Source organism: Podarcis liolepis (genome assembly GCF_965112155.1).
Source record: "Podarcis liolepis genome assembly, chromosome: 15".
NCBI lineage: Eukaryota > Metazoa > Chordata > Lepidosauria > Squamata > Lacertidae > Podarcis > Podarcis liolepis.
The window spans coordinates 28,040,700-28,058,170 of record NC_139566.1 but is presented as its reverse complement, the minus strand read 5'-3'; the positions used below and the strand labels follow the sequence as shown (position 1 = coordinate 28,058,170).

The window sequence follows — 17,471 nt, the reverse complement described above, 5'->3', positions numbered from 1 at the left end:
CAACACCATAGTTCAAAAGCATCAATTCTTCGGCGATCAGCCTTCTTGATGGTCCAGCTCTCACTTCCATACATCACTACTGGGAAAACCATAGCTTTCACTATACGGACCTTTGTTGGCAAGGTGATGTCTCTGCTTTTTAAGATTTAAATGGGTTAAATAGTCATTTCCCCCTTGGCATATTCTTCCGCAGGACATTCTCAGCACCCTCGATAAACTACAACTCCCTGGATTCTTTGGGGAAGTGATGATCACTAATCTGATATAACATTGGTTACAAATTCACATAGGGTAGAAAATTATGATTATGATTATTTATTAGATTTATGTGCTGCCCTATACCCTTTGCGTCTTGGTTTGGGGAAGAAAAAAGTATTAACCCACACCAAGAGACAAAAATGGCCGTTGTTCCCAAATGCAGATGCATTTCCTTGCAAAGTTGTCTCAGAAACTCCAAATGAAATTGCCCTGCTTGAGGGAGCATATCAGTGATGATTGTACCATAACCTGGTTTTTCCGCGCACATGCAGATATTGAGACACAAACACAATGGAAAACCTGCTTTCCCCCTAATTTTTCACCTTTCATGGCAAGCTTTACAGTAGTCAGGTTCCATTCATCTTCCAGCTAGCTCTCTTTAAAATCAACTGCAGAACTAGGTTAGTTATATATAGAAAGACCAGCATGGACTCTTTTTTTTTTTTTTTTGTACATGAAGCTCTGAGCAGGGCATTTTTAAATTATGTCTGCACTTTTTCTCCCTTAGTGCAGTTTGAAATATAACCAGACCTCCTTTCCTTGATTCTTGTCATATTCAAAACATTGATGCTTATTCCAGCCAATTACTCTTGTAAATGTTATTTATCCCAGTCCAGGGGTAGCCCTCCAGATGGTGTCCTGCAGATTTTCTGGACTACAACTCCCATTATCCTTGACCATTAGGCAGGCTGGCAGCTAGGGCTGCTAGGAGTTGAGACAAATAGCTCAGTCAATAGAGCACGAGACTTTCAGGGTCATGGGTTCAAGCCCCACGTTGGGCAAAAGATTCCTGCATTGCAGGGAACTGGACTAGACGACCCTCGTCATCCTTTCCATCTCTGCAATTCTATGATTCTATGAACATCCAGTGAGGGCAACACGTTGGCTCTCTCTGCTCCAACACCTGCCTTTCCAAGCCAGGAGAACGTTTCAAACAAGCAAGCAAACAGAAACAGGTTCATTTAACTCCTTTTCCACCAAACTTGGATGCTAGATGCATTCAGCCCAAGGCCGCCCTGGAGTCATTTCCCCATTTCTGCCTTGCCTCATTCTAGAGGGCTTCAGAGATCCTAACCCTGGTCCTCCCTGAATTCTGCCCAGGCTCCTCATAGACCAGGCACAGGCAAACTCAGCCCTCCAGATGTTTTGGGACTACAATTCCCATCATCCCTGACCACTGGTCCTGTTAGCTAGGGATAATGGGAGTTGTAGTCCCCAAACATCTGGAGGGCCGAGTTTTCTCATGCCTGTCATAGACACTCCCATCCACAGGACCTCTAGCAGGATTGACTAGGGCTCCAAGAGCACACACCTCCCTGTTCAAAACAAGAACAGTCCCATGCAATATGGGGCTGACTGTCCCACATGAGGGGAGAGTTGCTCTTAGGCTCAGGTCCTGCTTGTGGGATTCCCTTTAGGGGCATCTAGTTGGCCATTTTGAGGACAGGATGCTAGACTGGATGGGCCATTAGCCTGACCCATCAGGCTTGTTTTACATTCCTAAGGAAATTTACAGGGACTCTGCTTACCTTCAGCCTCTGTCAAGCTCCAGCAGGTGCCCTTAGGGGCTGGGATGCCAGTCCTGGGGGCGATCTGAGCCTCCTATCCTCACCAAGGAGAGCTGGGATGAGGGTACAGCAGTGCCCCAAACAACCAAGAGGGAGCACAAGTAATCAGCTGCAGCCCAAGACATGCTTCACAAGTGTGGTCAATCAACAGGCCAAGATCAAGACCAAGGGTTGAGCCAGAGACCTGTGTTACTTCCAGCACCTCTCTCAAGAGAGAGGCCTTATGGACTCTGGCCTCCTAAGACCACACACACCCTGATTTCAGCTGCTGGTGGTGAAGGTGTTGCTCTTGAGACCCCTACTCCTCAAGTTGCTCGGTAGCACAGGAACCGCGTGTGATGCTGCAGTCGAGAGATCTGTGGGGCTAATCAAGAGGCTTTCCAATGAGTTCAAGGCTGTTTGGCTCTGAGGAGAGATTTCATGCTCCCAAACCTGTTGCCATGGCACAGCCCCACACAACAGCTGCTTGGCTATCCCTCAGGCAAGTACAATGCCGACTGATAATCTTCCATAAAGTCACCGTGGAAAATTGCTCCACTTTTTCATCAATGAAATTGCAGTGGAGCCTGTAGGAGAAGTCGCTTTGCGTCATCAAAGCCACTACAATACTGGAAGGGAAGTGGTTTTGTGGGGAACGGGGTAAGGCTGATACCAGTACAGTGGGGGGGGGGGTGTCGTTTTGTCAAGGTCATATCTAGGAAGGGACGGATTAACACCCCCTCTGTGTGCCCTGTGGTCCCCACAATGATGGTGATGATGATTCTGTGCTCTACTTTCTAAAGACACGTTTCCTTGGAAACCCCATATATGCCCCCATGAAGGAGAAGGTACCTAAGCAGTTATCTCGGAAAGGAAAGGTTGCTTTGAAGAAACACCAACAACTACTTGGGACCACAACTCCCATCAGCTCCAGCCAGTGCGGCCCTATGATGCTGAGGCTGATGGATGTTGTAGTCCAAAGTACCTGGAGGGCACAGGTTGGGGAAGGCTCCTTCTGTTCTCCTCGTATGCCGAACTTCCGCATCACCCAACCGCACATGTGAATCACTTTCGATGGAGCTGCTTGTCTCCTAGCAACAGTCACCAGGCAGCTGAGGCTTGTTTGCCAGTGGCTCCTCCCAGACAGCCTGTTCTCTCCTTGGCTGCCTCCTGTTTTGCCATGGCAATCCTCATGGCTGGGAGGGCTTGGCTAGGCCGTGGGCTTTTGGGGCACCACCACAGATCCTCCTTCTGTTCCCTCCTCCTGCAGGAGCCACCGGGATTGTGGAGAGCGGCTTGGTTCCCTCGCTGGTCTTCAAGCTGAAGGCGGAGCTGGAGGATATCCAGGAGTTGATCTTGGAGACGCTGACAGGCTGCCTGCGGGTGGAGGCCTTTGAGGCCCTGGCCACAGGAGCCGTCCGCATCCTGAAGGAGCTGCTCAGCCATTCAGGGGTGAACATCAGGAGCAGGGCAGCTCAGGCCTTGATGGCCATCAGGTGAGGGCCAGTGACTCACCCGGGGAGGAGGAGAAATCCAGTCCCCATTTCAGTTATCATTGTTATTGTCATGTTTATTCATATCACACCTTTTTCATATTGCACTCAAGGCGGCCGACAGAGAAAAATACAAAACCGATAAAATGCGAAAGGCAAAAAACATACACAAATTTCCGTTCCAAAACGATACACAATCCAAAATCCTTCAAGACACAATTTCTCCAGATTTTTGTGGTCTGTTGGAGGGAATTGCTTGCCAGGTTGTGTGTCTTAGGAGACACATGCTCTGAAACACTGACAAATTTTCATGTCTTTTTTAAAAAAGAGAAATCACAAATTGATGCAGATCTGTGGGCAGGATTCACACGTAGCGCCAGTGGCGTAGCGTGGGGGGTGCAGGGGGGACCGGCCGCACCGGGCGCAACATCTGGGGGTTAGGGTTAGGGGGCGCAAATCCAGGGGTTAGGGGGCGCAAATCCACGGGTTAGGGGGCGCAAATTACTTGCCTTGCCCCGGGTGCTGACAGCCCACGCTACGCCACTGCGTAGCGCTAAGCCATGGGTCAACAAGGCCTTTTTGTTTTTGTAGCCCTACGTTTTGCAAATGTCAGAATGTCCCAAGACAGAGGTCGTTCTCTTACATAAGGTACAGCTCAGGTCCCCCATGTTGGCCAGAGGACAACCAGCTCTTAGCATGTGTGCACACACATACACACGTCAGACCCACAGAGGGGCTTTAGAGTTTCTTTGGCTGATCCCCACCCTTTGCTCCCCTCAGTGTCCCCCTGGAAGGGAAGAACATGGTCTTTGAGGAAGATGTTTTCCCAGACCTCGTCATGCTTCTGGAAGATGAAGACGCCGAGGTCCGAGCCAACGCTGCCGGGGCGCTGATGAATTCAGCCATCACTACCCAAGGTGAGGAGGGGAAGGCAGGGGAGCAGCTGGCAGGCTGGCCCTTCTGGATTCCCAACCCCTTTTGAGGAGAAGAGGGGAGGGCAGCTGAGTTATGGAAAGCAGAAAGTTAGAAGGCAAGGCCACTGGCACAATAGAGAAAGACAGGGACAGTGCAGCTGGGCATGTAGCCAGGCTTTGAGGGGAAGCCATGGGGTCCCTGGAAACATTTTGGCCATATTCTAAGGCTTTAGCTAGACCCTGCCTCCCCACAACTTGCTGTCCTCCATTTGCTTCTCCCTCCCGTCGTCTCATTGGCTGTGCTGGCTTCTAGGGCTTCTGGAATTTGGAATCTAGCAACCTTTCCAGAGCACCAGCTTGGAGAAGGCTGATCTCCCCAAGTGTAGAGCTGTCGGGTCAGCTGAGGGGAATCCTGTTGTCTCATGTGGCTGATGCACAACTGAGCAGCAGGATCCAAGATGCTGCCAGGGCAACATCTAGCACACTGGCTGCCTAGAGCTTTGGAGGCTTCCGAGCTGTGGTGGAGGCCATTCCTGTGTTGTACAGATGGCAAGAAACACCTGAATAGCCAAAGGTCCAGCCAATTCCAGCCACTCACACATTGCATTGCTAGTTGTAATCTTAACGTGTGACCTGCCAAGGGCTGCAAAAAAAGCCACTCAGCCTTCACACAAGCAACCCGCTCTGGTATGTCTTCCCTCCACTCTCAGAGGCAGGATGCCAAGGAGTACAAATGGGGAGAAGGCTACTGTGGCGCTTGTGACCTGTTTGTGACTTCCCAGAAGAGGCACCTGGATGGCTGACATGGGAAGCCCAGGAGGCTGGGCTCAGCAGGGGCCACCTTTAAACACCCCCACCCACCCCCAGCAGCTGCTGCAGGGCTTCTCCTTTTAGCATCTCACAGGGCCTTCCTTCTGTCACCCTCAGGGAAATACGCAGCCATCAATGCAGATGCCATTGACACTCTGCTGCCCCTGATTCACGATGAGAGGAGCAAAGTCCGCCTTTACTCCATCAAGGCCCTGACCATGTTGTCAGAGGCCCCCGAGGGCCGGAAGATCTTGCTGGGCCACGTGGCCGAATTCCGGAAGAGGCTGAGCGATTCCAGCCCGGCTGTGAGGAGGGCGGCACAGATTGCGGTGGAAGTCATTGAGTGGAAGCCGTAGGGAACGGGCTGGCGGGGACCTCGGAGAGCAACGCAATTGACAATAAAGTTCCTGCTTCAACAGCTCCTTGCCTGCCTGCCTCTTGTCATCATGCGTGGGCTGCACTAGCATGACTGGTTTAGAGGAGGAGCTTTGTTTCGGTTCTCTTTTAACTTGTATACCACCTTTCCATATTGCTATACACAAGGCAGATTACAAGCCGCAGAAACGGCAAAATACACAACAAAGATCACACTTTAGCAATCTGATCCAATGCAAGTACAGTGGTACCTCGGGTTAAAGATGCTTCAGGTTACAGACGCTTCAGGTTACAGACTCCGCTAACCCAGAAATAGTGCCTCGCGTTACAGATGCTTCAGGTTATAGACTCCGCTAACCCGGAAGTAGTTGCTCTGGGTTGCAAACTTTGCTTCAGGATGAAAACAGAAATCACGCAGCAGTGGCGCGGCAGCAGTGGGAGGCCCTATTAGCTAAAGTGGTGCTTCAGGTTAAGAACAGTTTCAGGTTAAGAATGAACCTCCAGAACAAATTATGTTCTTAACCCGAGGTACCACTGTAAGTCATGATAAAAAATCATGACTAGAAAATATACAGTGTATATCAAATCAAGTGATCTTCGGTGCTCCATTTGGAATACCACATGACACAATCAGATTAACTCTCAAAAGGTTGGCAAATAAGAATTAAGCAGATATTCACTCTCAGCCATTGCAGTAAATCATGACTATAACCAATAAAAATAACAGCGAAGTCACGATTCATGAAAGACCATGTATAAAGATCCAACTGAGCAACCGAGTCACATAGCTTGTAAAATTACAAAATGCACTCAAGTTTCATAATGATGTCTAATCCACAAAACTCTTCCCTGAGGGAGCAGACAGAGCTGGTGACCAAATTCTGAAACCAGGGTCCTTAGCACCATTCTGGACAGCAGGGAGACGAAGTGATCTGACCCACAGGGCCCAATTCCTGTACAACCTCCACTGACATGGCTGCCCTTTGTAGATTCTCTGCTGATGTGTGCCCCTGTGGGCTGAGTGAGACCCTTTGCGGAGCAAGCCAGGCAGAATAGATTCAGGAACAAGGCCTGCCCCCCAAACCTCAGGTGTGGGGCCTGTTGCCACTCAGTGGCAGCTGCTAGGCCAGCAAGCTGGGAAGGCAAGACAGGACTGCGGAAGGGAATTCACCAGGGGGAGGCTGACCTCTGTCCCTCTGTAGGGGCTACAGAGTCCAGGGGTTGACTGTCTCCAGCTGAGCAGGCCTCTCCCAGTGTCAGGCCCCTGCTGGGAGGGGCAAGGGGCAGACAGGTCATTTTATTGCACGTGGAAGCCCCATGGGAGAATAGTGGGGCAATTGTGAAAAAAGACTCCAAGCCCAGAAGAGCTCGGTGAGAGGCGTCTCTCCTCTTTCCTCCCCCCCCCCCCGCCCCAGAACCAGCCCTACCAATAGGCAAAGGGTGGCAGTTGCCTCAGGTGTCAAGAGATAGCAGCAGCAGATGTCCTCAGGCTATTCCTCCTCAGCCCCGCAGGCAGCCACCTCTGTTGAAGGGCAGAGCGTATCCTGCCCCACCCCAAATTAGCCGGCCAATGAGGCTGTGTGCACATTGTACACTTAAAGCACATGGCTTCCCCCAAAGAATCCTGGGAGCTGTAGTTTAGCCCTCAGAAAACTACAATTCCCATAAGCCTTAAACTACAGTTCCCAGTCTTCTTTGGGGGTAGTCGGGAGCTTTTAAATGTGTCTGTAGCCTCAGATGGCATGCAGGAAGCTATCCCATCACTAGTGCTGAAATATGATTCCTTCGCCAGTTCTGTTGTACATGTCATGGCTGCCAGCACTTCTTCGCTATAGCCTGCAAAATGTCTCTGGCCTGCCCTGACTCCCTCCCTTTGAATGCAGACACAAATGCAGTCCTTGATCTTGCCAACTGGCCCCTTCCCTCTCATAGCCCTACAAAGAAGCAACAGCTTCAAAATCAGCCACCACCCAAGGCCTTCTTCAACCTGGGGCTCTCCAAGTGCCACTGAACTACAGCTCCCAGCAGCCCTGGTAGCCAGGGCGGCCAACTGTCAGGGATGGTGGGAGTTGTCCAACATCTGGAGGGCACCAGGTTGGGGGAGGCTGCCATCACCCTTCCCTAGCTCTCACAGAACAAGCCGCAGAGACAAAAGATGAAGATTCCCCAAGCTCTGTCAGCGGGGGGGGGGGGGGGGAATGGAACCATTCCTGGCAATGATGAACTCTGGAGCAATGCCTCAATTTGATCAATGTGGACTCCAAGGGCTGTGATGGTGCCAAGGCTGGAGCAAGGGGTGTCTTCTGGAAAGGGGCCAGGAGCGGTCTCTGCCTCCAGTTGCTGCTTCAGAGTCTTTGCATTCAACAGCTCCTGTCCAGGGCTGGCGGAAATACCAAATGACCACACACACACACATTAACATAAGGCACAGTTCACTAGCACGTTCTGTACAAGACTCCTGGAAAGACCCTAGGATCATTTCGGTGGAGCTTGTGCAAGAGCATTCCTTGGGCTGTGCCTTGTTTGTTAGGTCTGCCTGCCTGCCCTCTGCTCTAAACACCACTCAGAAACCAGCACTTCCCCTCGTCTCGTGGGAGAAGCACCTCTGGTTCTCGCTTACTTTAGTCTCTTTCCCTGGGTGGTTGTTGTAGACTTGAAAGGGACCCCAAGGGTCACCTAGTCCAACCCCCTCCAACGCAGGAACCCTGGCAGGTGGCCATCCAAACTCTGTTTAAAAACTTACAATGAAGGAAAGACCACCACCTTCTGAGGGAGTCTGTTCCACTGTCAAACAACTCTCACCGTCAGATTGAGTCAACTAAATCCAACTCAGGCCCATTGAAATGAATGAACCTAAGTTAATCACGTACATAAACTTCAATAGGCCTACTCAGAGTAAGACTAGCATTGAATGCTTCTGACTGTGTGTACTCCCCACCCTCAAGCATTTGTGGCCTCAGAACGCCTGAAAGAGCGTCTCCACCCCCATCGTTCTGCCTGGACACTGAGGTCCAGCGCTGAGGGCCTTCTGGCAGTTCCCTCGCTGCGAGAAGCCAAGTTACAGGGAACCAGGCAGAGGGCCTTCTTGGTAGTGGCTCCTGCCCTGTGGAACGCCCTCCCACCAGACGTCAAAGAGAAGAACTACCAGACTTTTAGAAGACATCTGAAGGCAGCCCTGTTTAGGGAAGCTTTTAATGTTTAATAGGTTATTGTATTTTAGTGTTTTGTTGGAAGCCGCCCAGAGTGGTTGGGGAAACCCAGCTAGATGGGTGGGGTATAAATAATAATAATATGTTGTTGTTGTGGTTGTGGTTGTGGTTGCAACCTTGCCACATTCACCACTTCAAGCTCCCATACCACCAGGATGTCCCAGAAAGAGAGAAGTGGCTCTGGTGCCCCCCCCCCTTCGTTCCAGGTCCTATAGCCCCACCACAGGCTTCTGACATCACCTGAACAGACCCAACAACATTCCTGACGGAATGCCTCTAGGTGATGGCTTCCCATCCTGCTCCAACCTCTCCTTGCCAAAGGCAGAGAAAAGGTTTCAGCTCGATGAGAAATTGCTGGCGGGTTTCAGCTTAACATAGCCGAGGATTCAGCTGCAAACAACTTAGTCACTCGGAAATATTGAGGGGAACCTTTGCATTGTCTCCTGCATATGGCAAATCCAACAATTAGCCTGTCACCATCTGGCACTTCCCCTCCGCCCTGCTATTAAGCCTTGACGTTTCTAAAAATGAGCCGGACTCAGCCGGGGCCTGTTTGCCGCAGTCGCGGAGCGTGGTGCTGGGAGGTCTGGAGCGATGCTCTGCTGCGGGTGACGCCAGAAGATGCCTGCATCAACAAATCACCTGTTTCCCCTCTCTCCATCACTTGAAGTCAGCACTGATCACTGCTCTAATTAATGTAGCCAGGACTTAATCACCAGCTGAGAGCAAGATTCCAACCTCTGCCAGCTCAGAGAAGGGGTTTGGGGGTTTTTAATGACAGAAACAGCCCAGTCTAGGTTCAGGACAGATAAAATAAAGTCTTTCTTCATGCAGTGCACAGTTAAAATTGTGAAGCTCCCACAAGAGGCAATGATGGCCACCAACTTGGATGGCTTTAAAAAAGGATCAGACAGATTCATGGAGGAGAGGACTATTGATGCTAGCTGTGCTCTGGGAGGCAGCAATGCTTCCAAATACCAATTGCCAGAAGCTACAAGAGGGGAGGCTGTGCTTGTGTTCAAATCCTGCTTGTTTCCCACAGACAACTGGTTGGCCACTGTGAGAACAGGATGCTAAACTAGGTGGGCCCTTTGGTGTGATCCAGCAGCCTCTTCTTATATTCATGGGAGCCAGCATGATGTAGTGGTTAAGAGCAGTAGACTCGTAATCTGGTGAACTGGGTTCCCTTCCCTGCTCCTCCACCTGCAGCTGCTGGGTGACCTTGGGCTAGTCACACTTCTCTGAAGCCTCTCAGCCTCACTCACCTCACAGAGTGTTTGTTGTGGGGGAGGAAGGGAAAGGAGATTGTGAGCCGCTTTGAGACTCCTTAAGGGGAGTATAAGGTGGGATATCAAGTCCAAACTCTTCTTCTTCTGTAGGTCTGTGGAGCTGAGGCTCCAGTGTCTTGTGAACTTGCCCCCGGTTCCCTGGAGGTGTGAAACCACTCCCAAGTGGCCCAGGGTGGCAGAGTATGTGTGCAGAGGGAACACGCCTCATAATACCTCTAGTCCAGGGGTCAGCAACCTTTTTCAGCTGGGGGTCGGTCCACCGTCCCACAGACCATGTGGTGGGCCGGACTATATTTTGAAAAAAATAAAATGAACAAATTCCTATGCCCCACAAATAACCCAGAGGAGCATTTAAAATAAAAGCACCCATTCTACTCATGTAAAAACACGCTGATTCCTGGACCGCCCGTGGCCCAGATTGAAAAGGCGATTGGGCCGGATCCAGCCCCTGGGCCTTAGGTTGGCTACCCCTGCTCTAGTCCAATCATGACCCTGATCCTGAGCAGACGCTGGATCTCTTTATGGGTAGAGGGGGATGGGAAGGACTTAGCTGGTTCAGGAAGAAAACTGGGATAAGTGGCAGAGGGCCCCCCACAACCTGGTCTGAGCCAGGACCCTGCCCCCAAAGTGAGCTCCTACACACCCCAGACTCCCTCAAGGAACCCACCCACTTTGTAATGGGGGCCTCACATTCCCCCACTGGGCCATCACTCATCAGGAAGGGGGCGGGGCCAGTGAGTCATTGAAAGATTTCAGTGGAGCTCCTGATGAGCAGGTTGGCTGCTTGGAGCTGTCCAAGGTCCTGCAAAATCCAGCCTGGTGCTCCCTGAGCCACCCTCAGCCATCCAGCATGCTCTGGGGCTCCTAGTCACAAGCCAGAGCAGTTTGATCAAGGAGGGCATCCCATTTCAAGCTGGCATTCTGTTCTTCCTCCACAGAGACCCACGGGGCGGTTATGCACTTTATCCTGTGAGGTGGATCAGACTGAGAAATGGGGACTTGCCCACAGCCAGACAATGAACATACAGTGGTGCCCTGCAAGACTAAAAGAATCCGTTCTGTGATTCTCTTTGTCTAGCGGTGTTTTCGTCTTGCGAAGCAAGCCCATTGACGGATTAGCGGATTAGCGCTTTTAGCGGCTTATCGGATCAGCTGATAAGCGGTTTAGCGGCTTAGAAAGCGGGGGGGGGAGGAAAAAACCCCCGCAGGAACTCGCAAGACATTTTCGTCTTGCGAAGCAAGCCCATAGGAGATTCGTTTTGCGAAGCACCTCCAAAACGGAAAACTCTTTCGTCTAGTGAGTTTTCCGTCTTGCGAGGCATTCGTCTTGCGGGGCACCACTGTACTAGCCACAGGGCTGAATCCATAAGCCACACTGGCAATTTGCCTTTTTCATTCTTCTTAGCAACCTGCCCTGCAAATGATCTCACCAATGAAGAAATCTCCCTCTCTCTCCCCTTAGCATCGAAGATGGTTGCACAAATGCTACAACAACTCTTGCATATCGTACGGAGCCTGTGGGAACTCCAGCTTATTCTTATATATGTATTGCATTCATATCCCACCTTTTTCTCCAAGGAACATGGTTCCCCCCTTCCTTATTTAATCCCAGCAACAACCCCATTAGGCTGAGAGGCAGTGACTGGCCCCCAAGGCCACCCATTGAACTTCATAGCTGAGCTATGAGATCTCCCAGGTCCTAGTCTGACACTGTAACCACTACACCACACAGCACCATAAGCAACTGCCCTGCCCCTTAGCATGGGGTCCCTTTTCAAACAAAATGCAAGCTGCTGTTTGTTAAAAAATAAGTCGTGTATTATTATTTTTGCACAATTTATAATACATTGAGAATGCACAAAGAGTGGCAGGCCATGTCAAGTCAAAGACTGAAGTTTCAGGGGGTTGGCAGGGGGAGGTATCAACCCTTCTAATAATTTCAAGCTTGCTCAAATCGCAGTGGTAATAAAAATCCAGTCTAGTCACTTGCAGTCCAAGACCAGAGAAAAGAGCTCATGGGAAGGGGGTGGGAATTCAATGGGGGGGGTGATAAAAGAGAAACAGGAAAGGAAAAAGCAAGGGAGGGAAGCAATTTAGAGATTCTGCCTAAAAGGGATTCAAGCAGATAGATCCACAGAATATGAAACTCAGCCTCTATTTTAGGGACTTGTACTTATTACTATCATTATTATTTACAAGGAATCACTTATGGGAAAGCACAACATTTTAAACATAGAAAAGCAGCATTTTTATATATAAAAAACACTTTGTAAAAATAGTGTCCAAAAATGGACCCTGAGCATTGCTGATGTGGTTCTCCTCACCCCTTCCTGTTTATCTCTGAGCTGTGGGGCTCCTCCCCCCCCCTTTCAGAGGAGAAGCAGCCCACCCACCAATTAACTCATTTGATTAAACAATTAATCAACTTGATTGGCACAAATAAGTGTCAGACCTGGTAAGGGCAGAACTTACAAATTATGGCTTCACAAAGCAATCTCAGGGGGGGAGGGAGACCTTCATTTCAAAGGGAAAGGGGGAAGGAAAACACCCAGCCCCACAAGTCTATGCAAAAAAGCCGTGGCAGAAGATGGCCACGGCCAGGAGGATGATGCCGTTGGTGTTGACCACCCGCCTCCAGAAGGGGTCCTCTGTTGTGTCCATCATCTTCTCCCGCAAGGCTTCCTCCTCCTCTTTGCTGAGCTTGGGAGCTACTATGGTCTCCAAGCCACAGAACCAGTTGTAGGCCTTCCTGCAACAACCCTGCTCCTTCTCCGGGACTGCAAGAGAAAAAAAAAGTCAAGGTCAAGGCTGAAAACGTAGAAGCCCGGAAGACAACACACTTCCGTGTCCCCCAGACCCCCACCACTCTCGGTCTATGGGGCACAACATGGAAGGTCTCAGTGCCAGACTCCCGCCATACAGGTCAGTCTGAGTGTTGTAAAAGATGCTGAGAAAGGTTTTTTCTATAGGGTGCTTTTATTGTGTACTATAGTGGCACCTTAGGGCCGGCCCACCCATTGGGCAGTTGCCTCAGGTGGCAGGCTGGGGACAGCTGGGAGAGGCAGTAGATCCCGGCCCTTAAGGAGGACAGTGCTCGCCGTCTCCTGCGCTTGCCACCACTGCCGCCACCGGCTCCTCTCCAGATTCTGTTTTTCTGCGGGGCTTCCCTCAGGCGAAGGAGGTGGCGGCGCCATTTTCTGTTTGCCTCAAGTGGCAAGTGGGTGAGAGCCGTGGACGAAGGGTGGGTAGTAAGTAAGTAAGTAAAGTTTGCATGACTGATTTGTATGCTTTGTAAACAGCTTAGAAGCCTGTTCTGACCTGAATTGGCTTTATTGTTTTAAAGCAGGGGTCAGCAACCTTTGTCAGCTGGGGGCCAGTCCACTGTCCCTCAGACCATGTGGTGGGCCGGACTATTTTTTTTTTTTTAAATGAACAAATTCCTATGCCCCACAAATAAGCCAGAGATGCATTTTAAATAAAAGCACACATTCTACTCATGTAAAAACACCAGGCAGGCCCCACAAATAATTCAGAGGTGCATTTTAAATAAAAGGACGCATTCTACTCATGTAAAAACACTCTGATTCCCGGACCGTCCGTGGGCTGGATTGAGAAGGTGATTGGGCCACATCCGGCCCACGGGCCTTAGTTTGCCTACCCCTGTTTTAAAGCATTCAATGGCATGTACTGTGGGTGGTATCAAATGCAGGTCCATTTCAGGGGAAGCCCATTGATATCAATGGGCACGACCCACTTAGGTCCATTATTTCCAAGGAGTCTGCTCTGGAAATGTGGCCCGGGGTTGATCCTGGCGCCTTCCATGGGCAAAGTGGATGCGCCGCCACCAAGCTACGATGGTTCTTCCTCTCTAGTGCCCCCCTGCCATTGACCCTCATTTAGTGCCAGGAAGAAATAAGAACCAAGGGGAGAGCTCTTACAAGCTTCTTCTTCGTAGGCCGGCTCTTCCTCCATCTCCTCGGCATCCAGGTCGATGCGTTTCTCCTTTCTGTTTCGCAGGCTCCAGCAGAGGCGATAGAGCTGCCGTGGGCACAGAACAGGGAGACAGAGATGAACCTGGGGAGAGGGGGCTGAGACCATCGTGGGTGAGGGAAAGGGTCCGCCGGTGCAGAGAGGGTGTCCCATGTGGTGGAAGTAACTGGAGAAGCCGTGGCAGCTCACAGCTCAGAAGCAGAAAACTGGGGGGCAGCAAGTCTAGAAATGCCCTTCTACTGTTCTGCCCCACTCTGTGCTCATATAATTGTAGAATTTGAAGGGACCCTGAAATATACTCGGAGCTGAGAGTGGATTTCATGGTCTTTATTCAGCTCATAGTGGTGAGGAGGAATGGAAGTTCCCCCACAATATCTGCTTTATATACATTATTTACACAATGGGCTGCACATGAATGGCTAATTCTGAGATTCTCCTGTAGGCCAATCAGGTTGTGGATTCAATTCCACCTGGAGCTGGATTGGGTGGCTCCTGCGGACCAGTCATATTGCTGCATTGTTGTAGGACCAATCAGACTGCCGCATTTTGGATCTTATTGTTCTAGGACCAATCAGACTGCTGCATTTTGGATCCTATTCAACTCAGTACATAGCAGACCCCAAGGGTCATCTAGCACAATACAAGGATTCCTAGCAGACTAGAGCATGTGAGATATAATTATTCAGCATTTCCATAGTACTGGCCTGGGCCCACTGGTGGAGGAAGAGGAGTGCGGGGGGAGCGCACCACCCACGGCAGCGCGATCCTGGTAGGGTGCCATCGCAGCTGCCCACCCGCCCGCATTGGGTGCCACGCCCCTGCAGGCGTGCCACGCCCCCAGGACATATGCCACGTCCCTGCAGGCAGCGTGCCACCCCCCAGGATGCACACCAGCCCCGCCCCCACCTGCTCTCCGCACCTCAGTGCCGGAGCATGAAGCTCCGCCACTGCCTGGGCCCTGCACTTCTCTTGTATACCTTCAGAACACCCTTGCAAGGTAGGCCAGGCTGAGAGAAAGAGATAGGTATTCCCTGGGGAGCTTCACTGACTAAGCAAAGATTTGGTCCTAGCCGCATCCCTCACTGGCTTTCCATCTGTGGTTCATTTCTAAAAGGAAAACAGCGTGTCCAGCCTGTCTGGTAGCCACACTCCTTGTGATCCAAGGTGGATGCGTGCAGCAGCTGTAAAGGCAGAAGCACTTTGAGTGTGGACAAAGGCATTTGCTTTCATTCCTTTGCATGCTGCAGAACCAAGCCTTGGTGTTCAAAACAGGTTCTGAGACAGTGCTGTGTCCCACAGATGCTCTTCCTTTTGAAAGACGCACGTGCCATGTTTGCAGCACCATCCGGAGGTGGGAAGGGGCAGAGGAGAAGTGAGGAGAAAGTTCAAAGCACAGAGGGAGAGAATGGCTTACATGGACGTCATCAATGGGCTTGGTCAGGTATGAGACGGTCAAAATGATGATGACCGAGATGACGAACAGGATGATGGCAAAGTAGAGGTAGTGGACTTTGCAGATGATATCCGGGCAGTTGCTGGGCTGAGCGCAGCTGCCAGTTCCATAGGCAAACTCGGTGATCATTCGAGACAGTCCAATCAGCAGCCCCAGAATCAGGCCCCAGAAGGCCCCCTGGCAGGAAGCAGCAGAAAAAGCTCAGCTCCGCAAATGGTGCTTGGATCCAGCCTTGCTCCTCTTCCCTTTAGTCTGACTCACACCATGGGCAACAGCACTCAGCCCAATGGCTTCTAGGCACAGTGCTCCATCCCTCTTAACAGGTGGTCCTCACTTCCTGCCCCACTTGGAGCTGCCTCTATTTACACATAAGAACCTTCAGAAGAGCCAGCATCCTGCTCTCATGCAAGCCAGTCGGATGCCTTTTCTGGGAAGGCAGCAAGCAGGATCCCAGCACAAGAGCACTCCCCCCACCCCCGTGGTTTCTAGCAACTAGAAATCAAAGGCATTTACTACCTCCTACCATGGAGGCAGGGGACGCTGGTGGCATTGTGGGTTAAACCACAGAGCCTAGGACTTGCCGATCAGAAGGTCGGCAGTTCGATTCCCCACGACGGGGTGAGCTCTCGTTGCTCGGTCCCTGCTCCTGCCAACCTAGCAGTTCGAAAGCACATCAAAGTGCAAGTAGATAAATAGGTACCATTCCAGCAGGAAAGTAAACAGCATTTCCATACTCCGCCAGAAGCAGCTTAGTCACGCTGGCCACATGACCCGGAAGCTGTACGCCGGCTCCCTCGGCCAATAAAGCAAGATGAGCGCCGTAACTCCAGAGTCATTAGCCAGATTTAATATGTTTCCCTCGATGATAGTAAGAGGAAGATATTTAGCTCTCCCAGAAGCAGAGCGTCTCTGCAAATGTAGTAAAGAAGAACCTGATACTTTGGAGCATATTTTCTTTTCTTGTGATATTGGCATTTATGCCAGAAGACAATTATTAGAGGCCTTACAACTTAACAGGCTCACTTCTATGCCACCAACGGTTCAGGACCTGCTCTCGGACAGGAATGATCAAATTCCTTTAATAGTGGCTGAATTTTTGAGTGCTGTCCATGCAGAAAGACTGGGCCATTATAAAGAGATTTAGTGGCTCTTAATTGATCGGTGATGTGGTAGTGTTATATTGTATTATTTATGCAAATTGATTTTCTCTGGAGTTAAAGATCTGACTGGGACAAACCTTGTTATGCTGAATTCGTATTTTGCACAAGTTGTCTACAGTGTTTGTTTGATCATGTGTGGTTTGATATGCTTAATAAAGGATTGACTTTTAACCCCAGAGTCGGCCACGACTGGACCTAATGGTCAGGGGTCCCTTTACCTTTACCATGGAGGCAGAGCCTCACTATTGCGGCTAGTAGCCATCAATAGCCCTTTGCGCATGCACATCCCTCCTACAGTTGCCCAGGCGCTCAGAGAATTGAGGTCAAGCCCAGCAGTTGCTCTTCCCAGGCCTTGGTGGGAGTGCTACCCCTCTGCCCAGCTTACCTGTTCATTGACCCTCTTGAAGAAAATGGCAAGGAAAAAGACGGCTGCGATGGGGGGCCCCAAGTAGCTGGTGATGGACTGAATGTAGTCAAAAAGCTGCCCGTTTTGAGCCGACTGCACTATTGGGACCCAGGCGATGCTGACCGCAATCAAGATTAGCATGAACAGCCTGGAAACAGAAGGGAGATGTTAATCACAGCTCTCTACCATGCCAGCATTCAAAAACCCTAAAGATGTAGGCAGAGACTTCTTCCCCTCCAACTGAGACATCAACAAAAGCACAGCGTCCAGATCAAGAGACTCTATTCTGCCTCGGTCAGACCCCATCAAGAGTATAGTAAGCCTGCAACTTAATGCACATTTAATTTGTGTGCATCAAGCTTTACGTGTGTGGCAAAAAAAATTTTTTTTAAGGGGGTGGGGTTCCAGGAAAAATGACTTTGGCATTCCCACCCGCCACTGAACCCAATGCATTTTGACTATATGCGATTTTTGCTTTAGGTGTTATTTCCAGAATGTAATGCCTGCATAAGTTGTGGGCTTACTGCCCTGTGTCCAGTTCTAGGCACCACAGTGTAAGAAGGAGAT

General features: G+C 50.5%; 2 protein-coding genes across 5 annotated transcripts in view; one reads left to right on the top strand and one right to left on the bottom strand.

Moving 5' to 3' along the window:
- The window catches only part of RSPH14 (radial spoke head 14 homolog), a 62,421-nt gene extending 56,981 nt beyond the window's left edge, over window positions 1–5,440 (top strand). For all 4 annotated transcript variants that reach the window (XM_083478841.1, XM_083478842.1, XM_083478840.1 and 1 more), the window contains exons 5-7: window positions 3,076–3,301; window positions 4,079–4,215; window positions 5,140–5,440. In XM_083478841.1, coding sequence (XP_083334967.1) covers window positions 3,076–3,301; window positions 4,079–4,215; window positions 5,140–5,378 — 602 coding nt within the window. In that variant the 3' untranslated portion in view covers window positions 5,379–5,440. The remainder of the gene's footprint in view (window positions 1–3,075; window positions 3,302–4,078; window positions 4,216–5,139) is intronic.
- A 6,249-nt stretch (window positions 5,441–11,689) lies between these two features.
- The window catches only part of SLC5A1 (solute carrier family 5 member 1), a 33,260-nt gene continuing 27,478 nt past the window's right edge, over window positions 11,690–17,471 (bottom strand). Inside the window, exons 12-15 of the mRNA XM_083478639.1 lie at window positions 16,884–17,052; window positions 15,300–15,515; window positions 13,834–13,933; window positions 11,690–12,672 (exon numbers count right to left, since the gene is read on the bottom strand). Coding sequence (XP_083334765.1) covers window positions 12,458–12,672; window positions 13,834–13,933; window positions 15,300–15,515; window positions 16,884–17,052 — 700 coding nt within the window. The 3' untranslated portion in view covers window positions 11,690–12,457. The remainder of the gene's footprint in view (window positions 12,673–13,833; window positions 13,934–15,299; window positions 15,516–16,883; window positions 17,053–17,471) is intronic.